This window comes from Gymnoscopelus braueri, assembly GCF_963280865.1.
Source record: "Gymnoscopelus braueri genome assembly, chromosome: 14".
NCBI classification, from domain to species: Eukaryota; Metazoa; Chordata; class Actinopteri; order Myctophiformes; family Myctophidae; genus Gymnoscopelus; species Gymnoscopelus braueri.
The window spans coordinates 12,071,436-12,089,212 of record NC_137619.1 but is presented as its reverse complement, the minus strand read 5'-3'; the positions used below and the strand labels follow the sequence as shown (position 1 = coordinate 12,089,212).

Below are 17,777 nucleotides of genomic sequence, written 5' to 3'. Positions count from 1 at the left end.
ATGCCCGCACGCACTCAATGATAATAAAATAGTTTACAGCATTTGTTGATACTGTATGTGCTAGCAGACAGGTGACAAATGAAAGGAAAACCCAACATGAAATGTCTTAGTAAGGTGTTGGGCCACCACAAGCCACCTGAATAGCTTCAATGTGCTTTGGCATAGATTGTACAAGTCTCTGGAACTCTGGTGGAAGGATGGTACTAGCCTGGTAAACCCCCTCCCTCCGGAAATCTCATTTGCATTTGATTTCAGGGAGGTCTGGGATTGCGCAGGGAGTAAGCATGCCCGAACACTGCGTGTCCGGACCAATCAGCGGCTGCTAGGGGCGGGATCATCCAATCAGCTGCCTAGTAGCTTGAAAAAAAGAAAAACTGTCTGTCATCGATTCTGCGACCGAAGTCTCAGATGGGAAGTAGGCTGTGAAACAAATGTGTGTCGCAAGCTTCTTCCATTTGACGGTGTCAGGTTAGGATGGTACACCATTCTAACAAAATATATTTTTATATTTTCATTATGGTTGAGGGGAGTGGTCTAACACATCAATCCAAAATTTCCCATGGTGCTCAATTAGGTTGAGATCTGGTGGCTGATCTGGTGAAGGCCATTGCATGCAATTCACATCAAACCGTTTAGTGACCCCTCTGTGGATGGGAGCATTGCCATGGTGATAACTCAGAATAAGTTAATTTGCAGTGCCCTCTAAAGCGAATAAGTGGACCCAAACCATGCCAGGAAAATGCCCCCACAGTACAACAAAGCCACACTCATTGAAGTGGTCAAGCATTCAGGCCTGTACTGTTCTCTTGTGTACACCACACATGTACTCGCCCACTTGTGGAGAGTATGGTGAAGGATGACTCATCTCTTCTTTCCACATCTCTGTAGAGCATTGCCTATATGGTTTCTATCCCCACTGAACTCGCAAATGTGCATTTGTCATTGTAGTGACTGAGGACTTTAAGCACTGCAACCCTACTATAACATCCATCTCTATGTAATGTAGATGTCGAAGGACTGTTCTCGCTGACACTCAGTCTGATCACATCCTGTATTGACATTCTCAGTTCACCTGAGGAAGAATTGCGCTTCTGTTTTTTGTTTTTTTACTATCACACTAATGCATGAGCATCACAGTCATCAAATGTCCAATGTTGCTGTTGGGGTACACTGCTTTACAGTATGCGAAATTTGTCCTCTCCATTTATCCATCCTATAACTATTAAGAACCGTGGACACTATTAATACTGTTAATACAAGAGCAGTTAGGGGGTTAAGTGTCTTGCTCAGGGAGTCAGGGACACTTTGACGCATAGACTGGGCTGCCCGTAGGGCAAAACGTCAACCTTCTGACTCCCAAATGGCCTCTCCCACTCAGCTGCAGCCGCCCACATGTCACTGTTCCTATTGAAACACTAGCCAGCTGAGTAGTCTTTGAAACTGAAGCTCCTCCCATCCTTGCCTAATAACGAACCCTCTTTCACTTCTCTCACTTAGATCATTTTCTCTTGATCCAAAAATCGAGGTCAGCTGGGCCAGCGCAGCATTTTATACATGCCACAAAGCATGATGGGATGTTTATTGTTTAATTGTAAAATGCAGTACCCCTGTAAGGAAGCATCTGCATTTTATGTTTCTCCAATTTACTCAGCTTTGGTTTCTCTTAAAGAATACATTATGTCAAGTTAGTTTGACTGTGGCTTACAAGTGCCTGTCTTGTGGCTACATGTGTAAAGGTCTGTGGGAGACATTATGGCTCTTTCTTCCCACAGTAAAATCTGGCAGTGACTTGATATATGCATTTTTGTACGCATTCACATGTGCCCACCAGGCACGGTACATCCATACGTTCCGGAACAAATCTTTTGATCCCCTATACGTGCATGTGTCCGGTTCTCTGGTTTGGAATGATGGAATTTGATACAAGCAGGTATTGGATAGTAGTAAGCAGTCGGTTTCTTACTTTTTGTTATTATCCTAATATCATAGACATTTACTGTAGCAGGCACTCTTATCCAGACAAACTTGGATGCATGAACTCTAACAAACAACAAGGTTAATAGTCACATAAGTAGAGTGCAGAGAGAACAGAGTAGTGCCTCAAAGAAATTAGGATGCCAAGTAAACAATGAACTTAGCATCTGTCTAAACAACATGCTATCTAATTCTAAATAGTATTGTGGTCAAGAAAAAAACGAATTTAAGTAACAAAAACATGAAAACAATTGACCAAAAATAAATCTGCATAGTAAACAAAAAGGTGACAGGAGTAATAAATATTATAAAAGTCACATATGTTAAGTGAAATTCCAAGATTCAAGATTCAAGAGATTTATTGTAACAAGGATGTACAAGTACACACTGTTAAAAACGTATGTTGGGGAGGTGCCCCAAAAACACAGAAATAAAAACAGTTCATAAATATCAATACTACGCTTAAATAAATACATTAAAAACAGTAAAAAGATCAGCATACAATGCAAAGTAACACCCCAGAAGTTTAACGCATAGACTCATTTTGCAGTCTTATAGCCTGTGGGAGGAAACTGTCTTTCAGTCTGCTTGTGCTGGCCTTTATGCTCTGGTACCTCTTCCCAGAGGGCAGCAGATGGAATAGTCTGTTGTGGGGATGTGTGGGGTCCTTAATAATCCTCAGGGACTTCTTGAGGCAGCGCTGGGTGTACAGCTCCTCCAGACTGGGCAGCTGACAACCAGTGATGCGCTCGGCTGTGCGCACCACCCGTCTGAGGGACTTCTGGTCCCTGTCTGTACAGCTCCCATACCAGCTGGTGAAGCTGCTTGTCAGCAGGCTTTCAATCGTCCCCCGGTAGAAGGCCTTGATGATCCGTGGACTCAGGCCGAACTTCTTGAGGCGTCTGAGTCCATACAGACGCTGCTGTGCCTTTGCCACCACCACCGATGTATGTGCCTCCCATTTAAGCTTCTCGTGGATGTTCACCCCCAAGTACTTAAATGTTTCCACCCTCTCCACCACGTCGCCATTGATGGAGACAGGAGGTTGTGGGTCCCTTCCCCGCCTATAATCCACAATGACCTCCTTGGTCTTGGAGACATTCATCAGGAGGTGATTCTCTCCACACCACTGCTCCAGGTTGGACACTTCCTCTCTGTACGCCGTCTCATCATCTCCGGTGATCAGCCCCACCACCACCGTGTCATCTGCAAACTTCACAATGGTGTTTGAGGGGTGTGAGGCCACACAGTCGTGGGTGTAGAGGGAGTACAGGAGTGGACCGAGGACACAGCCCTGAGGTGCTCCTGTGCTGAGAGTCAATGGAGAGGAGGTGCAGTCGCCCACTCTCACCACCTGGGGACGGCCCGTCAGAAAGTCCAGGATCCAGTCACATAGAGCTGTATGCAGGCCCAGATCCCGGAGCTTACTGACGAGCCTAGTTGGAAACTAGGTTCAATGGTGTTGAACGCCGAGCTGTAATCAACGAAGAGCATTCTCACATAGGTGTTCTTCCCCTCCAGGTGGGAGAGGGCAGTATGGAGGACGTGTGTTATGGCGTCCTCCGTACTCCTGTTGGAGCGATAGGCAAACTGCAGGGGGTCCAGGGTAGGTGGGAGCATCGGACACATTAGTGCTTTGACCAGGTCCTCAAAGCATTTACTGGCAATAGGAGTGAGGGCTATGGGGCGCCAGTCATTGAGACTGGTCACCTTCTGCTGTTTGGGGATGGGAATAATGGTACTTGACAAGAGAGGTTATCGATCTACTGTATCACGTATACATGCCCTATGAAGGTTAACACTGTGTTTAGTGTGTGCGCTGTGCTCAGTGCATGTGTTTGTGTGCATGTGTGGTTTCTGTACAAGTGAGTGATGGGGCGAGGAGGGGGGAGGGGGGGGGGGTGTTGATGAGACATGCAGGGTGCACAATTTGAAATCCCTGTGTGAGCCCCTTGAGGGCTTTTTGGGGATTTCCCCTTCATCTTCCAAGGCCCTTTGTAACCTGTATATCCATATCAAAATAAATTCAAATATATGCAATTCGTTGCCCAAAGGACAAAGTATTTCAGTGATGATATAAATGGTCTCAAAGCAAATCCTAATGTAACAAAAAATACATGAAAACGACCTTCAATGCCAAGATCCCTCTGCTGTTGTCTCCCACATTTACAACATACGTGCAACTTTACATAAAAATCAATGTGCATAAAGATATTTGAAGCACATACACGCACAAGTACTAGTTTGTGTTGCACATGTACACACGGACATGAATTCCAATGAGATCTACTTGCTCACTTTAACCACTTAAAAACCCCAGCATCCGTATTGTGGGGAAAGCTTTCGCAGAAAATAGCAGATCGACAAGCTCACACAATCGATCGGTTATTTTCAGCGAAAGCTTTCCCCACAATAACAGAAAATACACTGACATAGAGCCCTGAGGGACTCCGCTCAACCACATGGGGTTTTAGTGGTTAAAATAACTTAAAAATAACAATAACCACATTTAATTACTGAAAGCAGTTGAATGAGCGAAAACAAACAAACAAACAACAACAATGGAATAAAGCTACAAAATATAAATGGAAATAAAAGCATAAATTATTCTGAGTAGGCATATACAAAAATAGTAACAGCAGAGAAAGTAAAAGTGTGACACATCTAATGCTCACTGTTCTTAAATTCTTAAGAGGAAAAACGAAAGAGAGAAAAAAACCTGTCTGACTCACTCAGATGAGAGTAGTAATTATCTTCAACCCTAAGCCTTGTGGGACTCCTTTATATCGTCTCTGTCCGGTGGAAACCTCATATGTCCAAAACTGTTTCAGGATTCAAATTCAAAAGCATCAAAAGTAGCAGATCTACAAGCTCAAAATGTGTCGCTTTCCCGCCGCGTTTAAAGCTGGTATACCTGCTACTTTTGTAAGGCATTAATTTATGAAAAAACACAAAAAGTTAGAATATGGAGATAAGAGGTTTCTGCCCGACAAGCAACGATATAAAATGTTAAAATCCCCATGCATGCCCTCGGGTTAGTAATGTCAGACAACCAACTTCTGATGTTCAAGTCTCTGCAGGATAACATTTCAACTCACACCTTTCTCCTTGAGGCAACAGAAAAAAAAGAATACACACACATAAATCCGTACAGACATCATGTGAAGTGACACGTCTCTACGATTAACCATAAATCCCTTTGATGGGGTGAATCAGCTTTTTTGAGAAGAGAGCCTGAACTAACCCGACCCTAGCAACAGTAACCATGGCGTTTAGACCAAACATAACCATATGAACAGTAGTGGAAGAAGTAGCCTCCTGAGATTTTTTACTGAAGTGTAAAAGTAGCAAAACCACAATGTAGAAATGCTCGGTTGGTAAAAGTCCTGTATTCAACATACTACTTTAGTAAAGTACAAAAGTATTGGCATCAAAATAATACTTAAAGTACCAAAAGTAAGTACTTATTATGCAGAATTTCCCATTTCACAAGTTGTTTTTCAAAGGTTTTCCAAATTTGTCAAAATCTTTCAAAAATAGCAGCTCTACAAGCTCACAACGCGTTGTGATGTGACGCGTTGTGAGCTTGTAGATCTGCTATTTTGACTATCATATGTAGGCTATATATATACCGTATATAGGCTATATATATATATACCTGAATATTTGTTTTGTCTAAATCTTTATCCAACAATGCAATAACAACTATACAAAAAGTTATGAATTATTTTTTAAATGTACTGTACTGTATCAGTTCTTTGTGCACACTAATTTCTCATGGCAAACTCTATACCCAAAAGTTTTTTAACAGCCTACCTTATTTCAGGTATGTTGATAGATGAAAAAGAAAAATTATAGATTTTTTTATTTGTAGGATTTTTCACACATTTTGAAAAATAGCTAAAATACCCGATCTGCAGTAGGTTACTTGAGTAATGTGCTTGGTTAATTTCCACCACTGGTACAAACATAAAAGTGTAAATGGCAACAGGACTCTGAAGTACCATTTAGCCAATATGAACTACACTTCCCATAGTGCACCACTGGAGGTGTTCTGTTTCGAGCCAATCATTGTGCTTGGAGGTTCAAAACACGGAAGAGAATTGTTCTCCGCGGGAGTAGCTGTCAAACTGCGAGTTACAGAAGAGTTTTAAGAGTCATTTATAACCACTAGAAAACTCTTAGTAACCCAAACTTTAATCAATTTGTCGAGGCTGTTTTGTACTTTGTCAGGAGTCACAAACACTACAGTCTAGTTATCCAAGCAGTGCTGTAAATGTTGATAAATGGAGACTCCTACATCCACATTAAGAGAAGGGTGTTGTTCACCTCCAGGGGAGTCTCAGTCTAGTCCTACTGAATTCAAAGACAAGGTCAGTGGTGGAAAAAACGTACTTAAATTTTTACTGATACTTTTACTGAAGTAAAAATATCAATACTGCAATGTAGAAATACTCTGTAAGGGCACGGTCACACCGCACTTTTATTTTACCTCAGCTCTGGGGCAGAATCTGCCTATGCTTTCTCAATGCAAATGCGTGGATTCATGGTCTTGGGCATCTTTCTGCTTGTCGCGCACACCTTGCGTTTATTTGAACTGTAGCGGATAAACGCAAGAGACCGATGCTGATTTCCACTCTCTGTCCAATCGTGTGAGTCGAAGGTGGCTACAGGGAGGGTCCTTAAAGTGAGTGACAGGTGGGTCACTGGTTATTGGGACAGAATATTTTGGTGTGACCGTGCCCTAACGAGTCAAATTAAAAATGTACTTGAGTAAAAGTACAAAAGTATTGGCATCAAAATGTACTTAAACAACCAAAAGTAAAAGTACTCATTATGCAGAATGTACCCATTTCACAAGTTTTCAAATGTATACAAATCTTTTGAAAATAGCAGATCTACAATTGTAAGCTTTTAGATCGGCTATTTTAAAAAGGACAAAATGTACGTAGGCCTGAAGTGGTTCTGTCTTTTGTGATAATAATCAAAATTACAAAGTAACTAGTAACTAAAGTTTTCATATAATTGTAGTGGAGTAAAAGTATGATATTTGCCTCTGAGATGTAGTGGAGTAGAAGTATAAGTACTAAAAACTTGAAATACTCCAGTAAAGTAAAAAATACCTCAATTGTACTTAGTTACTTACTTTACACCACTGGGTAGGTTGTTTTGGTTCAGCTTGCATCTTCAATCACTTTCCCCTCAGTTATTTTTACTGCATGCCTCTGAAGTAGTAAAACCCTCAGTGATAAGGTTAGTTAATTCAAAGTCTACCAAAACAACGTTTTTCATGTCAAGGACCCCTAGATTAATGTATTTGGCTGCGACCCTCATGTGAAAATATGTTCTACCAGCTGGCCTGGGGACCACCCATACAAGATTTGTGTTGTTACAATGTTTCAAAACATATTCCAAAATGTTCACATCTTTTTCGAGATTTTTGGAAAATAGCAAGATCTAGAAGTTCATGGAGCTTGTAGATATTTTCAAAAAGCTGATGTACATAGTTAAAGTTGTTAAGCTGGGGGTTCCCAGACCCCACCTGCAGAAGCACTGTGTTGTAGACATAGAAATGGATAATTTTAACAATACTACTTATAGACATTAGTTCTCAAAGTGGGTGCGGGGTCCTTGGGGGGGTTCCAGGGGGTCCCCGGCAAAATTTGTTAACATGGCATCACAATCATCTTAACCACTTACTTTATCCATTTATATGTTGGCTATTCAAAAATAGCAGACCTACAAGCTTGTACATCTGCTATTTTTGAAAATATTTGAAGAGATATAAAAGATTTTTGGGAAAAATAAATAAATATATATATATATATATATATATATATATATATATATATATATATATATATATATATATATAATTATAATTATTATTATTATTATTTTTATTACATACATCTTTTCTTCTGGATGGCCCCTGGCACAAAACATTTTCAGATAGGGGTCCGTGACCAAATACATCAACTTAGGGGTCCTTAGTTGACTTGAAAAAGTTTGAGAAACACTGATTTAACAGTATACACTGAGGCCCCAGACACTTATTCCAGTTTGTCTTTCCTCACAGCCTAAACAACAGATGAGTGCTTCGCTGAGGCAGAGACTGAAGAGATCAAGGCGATCCTTCACCTCTCCCACCATGGCCTCTGTGGCCAAACGCCTTTGTGTCGACGAGGAGGAGGAGGAGGAGGATAGACAGCATGTTCCAACACAAACCAACGAGACGACGACCACGGGCTTTAACTCTTCCAGAAGAGACAGGCAGGATGTTGACTTGAACAGAAACGACGTGGTGAGGTCAACGACTGTGAGAGTTCGTGCTGCTGCTGCTGCTGCTCTTATCATCCCTGAAACAATGCAGCCTTGTCCTCCTCGTCCTCCATCAGCAGACGTGCTACAGCTACGAGACCAACTCAAACTGGACATCAAAGACAAGACAGAGACTCTACGAAGGCTGAAGATGGTACAGATGTACAGAGGCAAGGTATGAACAAACACGGAATCTGCCAAAAGACTATGTTTTCTTTGTTGTTGTGTATACAGTGGTGCTCCCAAGCTGGGGTTTGGGGCCCCCTTGGCGGGACGCCAAAGTTCACGGAGGGGGGATCACAGATTCAGTAGCCAACAGCAGAATCAGTCAGCACCACTGCCCGGTTGTTAGTAGGAATAAACACAGAAGCACCCGGGAGGAAGTGGACTAAGAAAGGGGAGGAGCCAAACCGAGTTCCTGCTTCAACACAAAAAAGGAGGTGGTGCCCCCCGAGGCAAAATCAAAGGGGGAAGAAAAACTTGTTTTTTTAACCGAATGGGTTCCCAGATTGCTTTGGAGGTAGTCCAAACTATTCTAAACATGTTGCACAAAATCTTAACTAGCATTTTCCGGTCATTACCACTCATTATGTGTCAAATAGTTAAAAAAAAAAGTCCCAAAAAAAGTCTCTATTTTTTCGTTTAAAAAATAGCAGAGAAGGGGGCACGGTGGCACAGTCGGTAGTGCTGTCACCTCACAGCTAGAAGGTCCTGGGTTCGATTCCCGCAGGGGACGCTGTGGGCGCTGGGGGTGTGTTCTCTCCTCCGCGTCATCAGTGCCCATACCCTAGGTGGGGTTGGCGAAAGGGCCTTTCTGTGTGGAGTTTGCATGTTCTCCCCGTGTCTCCTAGGGTAGGTACCCTCACAAAAACATGCAGTAATCCTGGTCACTATACTGCCTCCCCCTGGCCAGCCGGGGCGCCTGATGGAGGGGAAGGGAACTGGTTGGAATAACGTGTTCCTTCCACGCGCTACGTCCAACCAGGGAAACTCTCCCCTGTCAGGTGACAAGAAGGTCAGTTGGCTCTCATGCATTGAAGGAGGCATGAGCTCGGCCCTGGCCTCCCTAGGTTGGCAGAGGGAAGGTAGTGCCCAGGATTACATAGACAATTGGCACTGGGTGTAAAAAATAGGGTTACAAAATCGTGGGATAAAAATTTTGAAAGAAAAAAAAAAATAGCAGATCTGCAAGCTTGTACATCTGCTATTTTCGCTATTCGTCGTACGAGAAGAAGTACTTAGGACTTAAGTGGTTGACATGTCCGATGTAAGAAAGGCGGGGGAAACCAAAGAAAAAAAGGTTGGGAACCACTAACTACTTGCATGCTATGAATATTTTGCATCCCTTTCTAATTCCCTAATTTCTCTCTCGCTCTTTCTAGAACGACCTGACACAGCTCCAAATCCTGATCGACAAGTGGCGGGCGTGTGCTCAGGCCGCGCTGTACGAGCTGCAGGCCGGCCTCCCTGTGGACGGGCGGAAGGCCAGCCTCTCTCAGCTCATCGATATGTTCGGCCTAGAGGACGCCATGCTGCACTTTGACCGCGCAGAAGAGGACTTCACTACCTGAGATATAGACCACTGGTTCTCTCAACGTTTTGGTCCGGGGGACCACCAGCCGGTCCAAATGGACCCTTGGCGGGTCTGTAACTCTGAGAGTGTAAGAATGGAACCAAACGGACCTGTCAGAGTTAAATGAGCACTGAAGATTCCGGTATAGAGCATACAGTCGCAGTGGTGGCCATTTTGTTTACCGGCTCTGGTTCCAGAGATGGAAAGCCCATTCATTCAGCCCATAGAGATATCTGAAAATATTAATGTTAATGATTTTAAGCAAGTTACAAGTTGTAACTTTGCTCTCTTTTTTTTGCGGTTTTCAAATATTGATTGACACGGAATCAAATGTTTATGGTCATCATGATTCACCAGGAGCCTGGATGGCTTGGTTACAGGCTTAAAATAATTAATATAAATATTTCTGGCAATCTCTACGGTCTGAATGAATGGGCTTTCTATATGTGGAACCATATAGAATTTCAAGGTTCCCCCAGTTCTCCTGGACCCTTTCTTGCTCAAGTACTTCAAACAAGAGGAAAGACTTAAACAGTGCACGGTTGGAGATGATGTTCTTCTCAAGGCACCTGCCTGAGCCCAGGTCGAAACATCTACATGTGAAGCACGAACTGATCTGAGATATAGTGTACAAAGTAGGAAGGGTGGTTGGTTGACCCACTGACAGGAAAGAAAGTAGCAGGGACTGAATTTCTGGAGCCATGCATTGACTGATCTCATTCAGTCAGGATCTGGAAGAGGAGACGTCATTAACAGAAAAAACTAGAGGAGCTGAACGTCTCTGCCATCTCCTCTTATACGGGTTACAGACCCGTAACGGTCCATTTGGAACCCTGGTGGTCCCCGGACCCAATGTTGAGAACCAGTGGATCAGATTATACCATCTCTAGGACCTTCTAGGATCTTCATTGTTTTACACAGATTATTTGTTATGCAAACGTGTTTGGTTCCAGTTGTATACAACAATGTAAACGTGTTTGGTTCCAGTTGTATACAACAATGTAAATGTGTTTGGTTCCAGTTGTATACAACAATTGTTTAATTTTGTTTTGCTGCTATCTTTATTTATTCTCAGTTCAAACGGTACATTTCATATTGACGTTTGTTATTTTTGCTGTACAGAGAAAAGTTAATAAACATTTATTGTTTTCCTGAGAGATTGATTGAAATGTTTATTGATGAAATTGCATGTACAAATGAAGACGGCTGCACACAATGTTCAAAAGGATAGACACAAGACATTTTGATAGCTCATTTCCACTTGTGGTTCTTTGGTTATGACAGGAGAAAAAGGGGTGGGGGGGAAACTACTATAAGAGGGAAACAATGTACCGTTACATCAGATACAAGAAATGTATCAGACACAATGATACATGATTTCAATTACAGTTTGTTTAACACATTAAGACCTGTGGCCGATTCTACAAATGCCTTCTAAATCAGTGGTTCTCAAACTTTTTTGTGCCGCGGACGCACCCCCCATCTGAAAAATGTTTTTGCCAGGGACCCCCAGAAGAAGATTTGTTGTTAAAAAAAAATCAAAATTATGACCCCTTTGAAAGATTTTTCAAAAATAGCAGATATACAAGCTTACAGCGCGGCACGAGAACCACTGTTCTAAATTCTATGAGTTTTCTGAAAAACGTTGCTATATATATAATATATATACTATACATCTAAAATGAAAGATGCTTTCCCGGTTTTAATGGGTTAAATAGATTGATTAGTTATGCTTGAGATTATCGAGGGCGGGGAAGGACCTCATCCTCAGGCGCTCTACCTCTGCCCTGAGCAGAGCCAGCTCCTCTGCCTGGGCCGTGGTGATCTCCACCAGCCTCTTCCTCTGGACGATGTCCTGGTAGCGTGCCTCTGTGTTCACTGACTGCTTGTCCTCCATAGCTATAAACACCAATGGAAGAAGTACAGTATAGAAATTTGTAAATACTGAAGTTTTTTTTTTTACTTGAGTACATGTACTTAGTTACTTTCCACCACTGCTAAACACCAATGACAAACAAAACCACAGTCATTCATGATGAGTCATGCGATGATCAAGGGGGAGGATTTCTACAATTAATTAATTTAGCTTTTGATTGCGTTATTTAATTGCGATGGTTACTTATTATTTTCCTACCATACCAATTAAGAGAGATACTCAATGTAAAGTTGCCAAGAAAAACAAAAAAAACAAATACAGTTTGTGATGCATGTTTTAATATTAGAGCAATGCTACTGTGAGATTACCGATTGCCTCATAGATGTGTCGCCTCTCGGCCACAGTCACTTGCACGTCAGCTAATTGCTGGTCTAAAATGTCATTCTTCTCGGCTTTCAACGCAGCCTGGCGGTTGAGCTGATTGATAGTTTTCTTGTGATGTTCCACGTTCTTTAGGTGTGTCTGTAAAAGCAGAAGAACATTATACACACACCAGTGGTGGATAAAGTACTCAAATGTTTTACTTAAGTAAAAGTGTCAATACTAAAATGTAGAAGTACTCTGTTGCAAGTTAAAGTCCGGAATTCAAAATTTACTTGGGTAAAAGTACACAAGTATTGGTATCAAAATGTACTTAAAGTACCAAAAGTAAAAGTACTAAAATGTTTGAAAATAGCAGATCTACAAGCTCACAACGTGTCGCATCGCGATGCGTTGTGAGCTTGTAGATCTGCTATTTTCAAATAGCCTAGGTATAAAATAGGGCTGAAGTGGTTAATGTATGTTTTATAATGCAATCATTTATATCTGCAAAGTAACTAGTAACTACTAATCTAGATTTATTTATAAAAAATAAAAGAAATTAACATTTATTTACAGAATATGGACATACATTTATTATAAAAAATAGGTATGTTACAATAATGTCTCAGTATTATCGTGGGCCTGTGACAGCATAGCTATTCAGGTCGAACATTATAATGTTTAATTGGAACAGCGGAGTAATGAGAGTAGAACAGCTTGCCTCCACTTTGTAGTAGACAAGTCTGCTAACAAGACCCAACCGAGTGATTATAGTTATTATTACTGTGTTTTGGTATAAATCTCACATGGAGAACAAGTTATTAAAGACAATGATGCATTTCATTGAGGAGCGATTACATTTTGATGTGCTGTTACCTGTTCCTGTAAGGCTATCCTTTTCTCCAATGTGGAAACTTGCTTGGACATGCGATTATGATGATCTGTCTCAGTCAGATACTGGAAGAAAATGAAGAGGAATCTTTGTTAGTTTTTCAGCAACTGCACAGATTTCCTCCTGAGTTAATTTACTGTCGGTTATTAAAAAAACAACTGACAATTTAGGTCCTAGGACATTTTCCGTACAGAATAGAAGGCATCAGGAAAGCAGGGCCTTTATGTAAAGCAGCAAGCTAAGTTAATATATGATTTCAGGTTACCTGAGCTAGGTCTTTCAGAGTGCATGAATCCCAGCCTGTTGTAATTTACAACAGGCTTTGTAATTCAGGCCTGGTGTGGTTATGTGCTATGAACATATCATCTTACATTCTGCCACATAAGATAGATTGTTTTTTGAGAGAGAGCGAGAGAGAGAGAGAGAGAGAGAGAGAGAGAGAGAGAGAGAGAGACTGGTGATTATAGCAGTCATATTTTATCTCAGTTATTGGTAGAATCCCACAGCTGGTCATTACTTTTTGGACCGCCCAAAACCGCATTTCAATTCTTGTTCCTCAGCTGACTATAAAATGTGACCCCTTGAAACACTAAGTTAACCATGAAATGAAATCACAACAGATGATATCTAAGTTTTTCTCATTGTTCGGGACCTCGATACTCAGATCTGTGCAAATGCTGCACGTCTTAGTGCTGCTCTTATCTTGTCAGTTTAAAACAACTTGTGCACAGCGCAGGTTTTCAGTTTACTAGTATTTCTAGGCTCCAGCACCTCAGCCAGGCTTCAAACCGGGGGTGAGCAGTCGTTTCTTTCATGATTTGATGGGAAACGATATACCAGTGGTTCTCAAAGTGGGGCACGGGGACGCCCAGGACCCCTTGAGGGTGTACCCAGCTAAATGATTGATAGTTAGGAACCAAAATGGACCCTTATGGGTCTTTACCTCCAACAGTGGAGTGTACAAATGGAACAAAATGGACCCTTATGGGAGTTAAATTACCACTGAGGATTTTACAGTGTAGATTGGGGTCCCAGAGATAAGAGAGAGAAAAAAAAAACATACATTATCAACTGGGGGTCCGTGTTCTAATCTAATGCATATCAAACTGGGGGTCCTTGAAATGAAAAAGTTAGAGAAACTGTCACCTCCTGCAGCTCTTCGTCGAGCCGCAGCATCTGAATGTCCTTGGCCTTGGTGTTGAGGTCCTCAATGTGCATCCTCATCCTCTGATGATCCCACTCCTGTTGGATGATGCCCTTACGGAAGTCCTTGCACCGCACCATGGTGGCTATCTTCTGCTCGCCCAGCGTCTGCAGGCAGAGGACATGACATGATCATATTTCACTGAAAGAGCTACTGGTGGGCCCTATTAACCCATTCAATCCGGGAACGCATCTACAAATGTCTGAAAAACTTGTGTTTCTATATCAGTGGTTCTCAAACGTTTTCATGCCAAGGACCCCCAAAATGATATGTATTTGGCCACCGACCCCCATATCAAAATATTTTGTTCCAGCCAGGGACCCCCAGAAGCAAAGATTTGAGTTACAAATGTTCACTTTAAAATATATATATTCAAAGATTTGCAAAAATGTTCAAGATTTTAAAACAAATTGCAGATCTACAAGCTCATAGTAAGTCAAGTAAATATTATATTATCAATAAAATTAATAAAATCTTAGTGTGTAGCCAATTATTTGAGGGCCCACATGCAATATCTTCACGGCCCACAGGTTTGGAATCACTGGTCTATTCCTAGTATAGCAGGATGGCCATCGTCTACCTCTCTTCTATGCCACCTCTGCCCATATTCTCCACCCACTCCTATTATTAGTACCAGTGTTGGGGGACCCAGCCCGGTGGTGGTGGCTCTCCTCGCCGAGGGCCGTGGTAACCACCCTCTCATTTAGTGTGCGTGTATGTGTGTGCGAGTGTGCGCGAGTGCGTGCGTTTGTGCGTGCGTGCGTTCGTTCGTGCGTGTGTGTGTGTGCCACGGTTCGCGGGGATTCCCTCTAGGCTCCCCACGATGGTGAGTCTCCACCCTGGTCTGGTTTGTTATTTTCCATTCTACTCATGGGGATTATGTTTGGTTCAGTACGGTTTATGTTTGGTTAGGATTATGTATTGTTAAGCACCATAGTGACTGCTGACTCATAATTATGGAGCTCGTATACAAACACGCATTCTAATGGTGATTGAAAATAAAGCCTACATATTTGTACTTGATGCCACGCCTCTGGCTTATCATTAAACGTACAACAAACCTTACGGAGAGTTACATTGTTTAAACATGTGCCCTTTGTGGTTTCACTGATCTTAGAACTATTTCCTAGGTGGCACAGTTGGCTTTTTACTCATACCTCAGTGTTACATTGCATTGTACTGTATACATTTGCAGTTAATGGTGTGACTTGACACCAGCTTCTTTGTGTATAGAACTATCATCAGGCTATTGTGCGTCCTTGACTTCCCAAAGCCTTGCCCATATACGCTCATGTCATGTGTTAACCCCTTGAACCCTAATACAATTTACCATAGTATATACTGTAATACACATCAAATAACAAAAATTGCAGATCTACGAGCTCACAATGCGTCGCAATGTTGTGACGCGTTGTGAGTAGGAATGTATTAACTTTTTTACCGATATCTGATATACTGATATTGTCCAACTCCTAATTTCCAATACCGATATCAACCGATATCTGGGGGCTTTTCCACCAAAAGTCAACTAATTGTCAGGTAACAACATCACATATCTAATTAAATACAATTGCTGTAATATCAATATAATATCTAATAAATGTAATATAATACAGTGATGTTGTTAGGTTTTCAATAAAGTGAGTCCCGGGACTCACTGGTGGTCAATTAAAATGAGTCCCACTAACCCTTAGATTAGATGTTGGCCTATTTGACAGTGCAGAAGCATAATTGCTTTGATGCCTATAACATTAACGAGCGTCAACGAGTGTCAGCTGTTCACAGACACACCTGCCCTCTGCAGTGCTCTAATTTGAAAGTGACTGTAGTCTGTCTCATTTCTCTGCAAAAGCCCTTGAATATGATTGAATATGATTAAGGATTACTGTGATTATGGTAAACGCACATTTCATATCACACACACACCATACAGTAATAACTCCTGTAACTTATTAAAAAATATATGTTTTTTCCTTTTCAAAAACTGTTACCGATATTTTCCGATATTACATTTTTATGCTAATATCGGCCGATAATATCGGACATCCCTAGTTGTGAGATTGTAAAGCGTTTTCGCCGAATGTTCGCCTTTTATGACACTTCTATACTTAGTATACTAATACTTAGTTGACCGGGATCGGCTCTGTACTTGATCCGCTCTTTTTTTCTCTCCACATCAAATCTCTCCGCTGAATATAGCAGATCTACAAGCTCAAAATGGGTTGCGATTGTTGTGGCGCGTTGTGAGCTTGTTGATTGACTCTTTTGCAAATGTTCCAACCGGAATAGGGATTCTAGGGTTCAAGTGGTTAAGAGCGCTGGTTCTCAAAGTGGGGTCAGAAGACCCTCAGGGGTCATTTGAAGGGGTTCCAGGGGGTCCCCAGCTAAATTATTGATTGTTAGGAACCAAATGGGTCTGTAACTCTGAGAGTGTACAGACCCAGATCTGTAACTCAGAGTGTACAACATGTGTACGTACAAATGTGCACAAACATTTGTACACTTCCTGAGTTAAATGAACTTAACTATTCAAAGTTTTTACAGTGTATATCGGGGTTCTTGAAATTAAAAGTTTGAGAACCACTGGTTAAGAGCAGTGGTGTAAAGTAACTAAGTACATTTGCTCAAGTACTGCACTTAAGTACAGTTTGAGGTATTTTCTACTTTGCTGGAGTATTCCCAATTTTCAACACTTTTACTTCTACTCCACTACATCTCAAAGGCAAATATTGTACTTTTACTCCACTACAATTATTTGAAAACTTTAGTTACTAGTTACTTTGCAGAAATTATTATTATGAAACAAAACATTAACCACTTTAGCCCTATGTTATACCTAGGCTATTTGAAAATAGGCAATCTACAAGCTCACAACGCGTCGCGATGCGACGCGTTGCGACGCAATGCGACGCGTTGTGAGCGATGCGACGCGTTGTGAGCTTAGACTTTTACTTTTGGTACTTTAAGTACATTTTGATGCAAATACTTCTGTACTTTTACTTAAGTAACATTTTGAACACAGGCCTTTTACTTGTAACAGAGTATTTTAATATTGTGGTATTGCTACTTTTACTTAAGTAAAACATGTGAGTACTTTTTCCACCACTGGTTAAGAGTATGTAGAAAGTGCTTGATGCTGACCCTGACTTTTCCGTTGAGGTCTTCCACTACGCTCCTGTGTTGGAGCACGGTGTCAGAGTAGTGTGTAATGATGTCTCCAGTGGCTGGGACCTCCACCTGGCCCTGCTTCATCAGCAGATGAACCATGATGTCCAGCAGGAAGCGGATCTTCTCCTCACGAAGCCTGAAGAGGCGAAGGAAGGGAAAACACTGCAGTGTTGAGGGAACATAGGGTGGGAACCTACTGTAGGTATGCTCCCATTCATGCTCTGTCGAATGTCACACACCAAAAATAGCTGATCTACAGATGCAAGCTCGTTGCCGATCAACACGCCGCAGAGCTGATGCGTTGTGAGCTTGTGGATTGACTGTTTTTGTACGACCAACTATAAACAGTCTTTACTATCTCGAATGACATTATGTTAGAGGTATTGGCTTCGTCATGATGTGTGTC

At 41.6% G+C, this 17,777-nt stretch overlaps 2 protein-coding genes across 3 annotated transcripts in view; one reads left to right on the top strand and one right to left on the bottom strand.

The window, feature by feature from the left end:
* Window positions 1-6,092: 6,092 nt before the first annotated feature.
* Window positions 6,093-11,023, top strand: sfr1 (SWI5-dependent homologous recombination repair protein 1). 2 transcript variants are annotated; one of them, XM_080449873.1, is made up of 3 exons: window positions 6,093-6,347; window positions 8,054-8,470; window positions 9,678-11,023. In XM_080449873.1, exons 1-3 carry the CDS (start codon window positions 6,261-6,263, stop codon window positions 9,864-9,866), a joined length of 693 nt encoding a protein of 230 aa, XP_080305999.1. In that variant the 5' UTR covers window positions 6,093-6,260; the 3' UTR covers window positions 9,867-11,023. The 2 variants fall into 2 exon arrangements, with proteins under 2 accessions (XP_080305999.1, XP_080306000.1); XM_080449874.1 differs by lacking the exon at window positions 6,093-6,347 and adding an exon at window positions 7,145-7,227.
* A 179-nt stretch (window positions 11,024-11,202) lies between these two features.
* Window positions 11,203-17,777, bottom strand: part of cfap43 (cilia and flagella associated protein 43) — a 41,457-nt gene continuing 34,882 nt past the window's right edge. The window contains exons 33-37 of the mRNA XM_080449572.1: window positions 17,345-17,507; window positions 14,146-14,310; window positions 12,984-13,064; window positions 12,113-12,266; window positions 11,203-11,767 (exon numbers count right to left, since the gene is read on the bottom strand). Coding sequence (XP_080305698.1) covers window positions 11,592-11,767; window positions 12,113-12,266; window positions 12,984-13,064; window positions 14,146-14,310; window positions 17,345-17,507 — 739 coding nt within the window. The 3' untranslated portion in view covers window positions 11,203-11,591. The remainder of the gene's footprint in view (window positions 11,768-12,112; window positions 12,267-12,983; window positions 13,065-14,145; window positions 14,311-17,344; window positions 17,508-17,777) is intronic.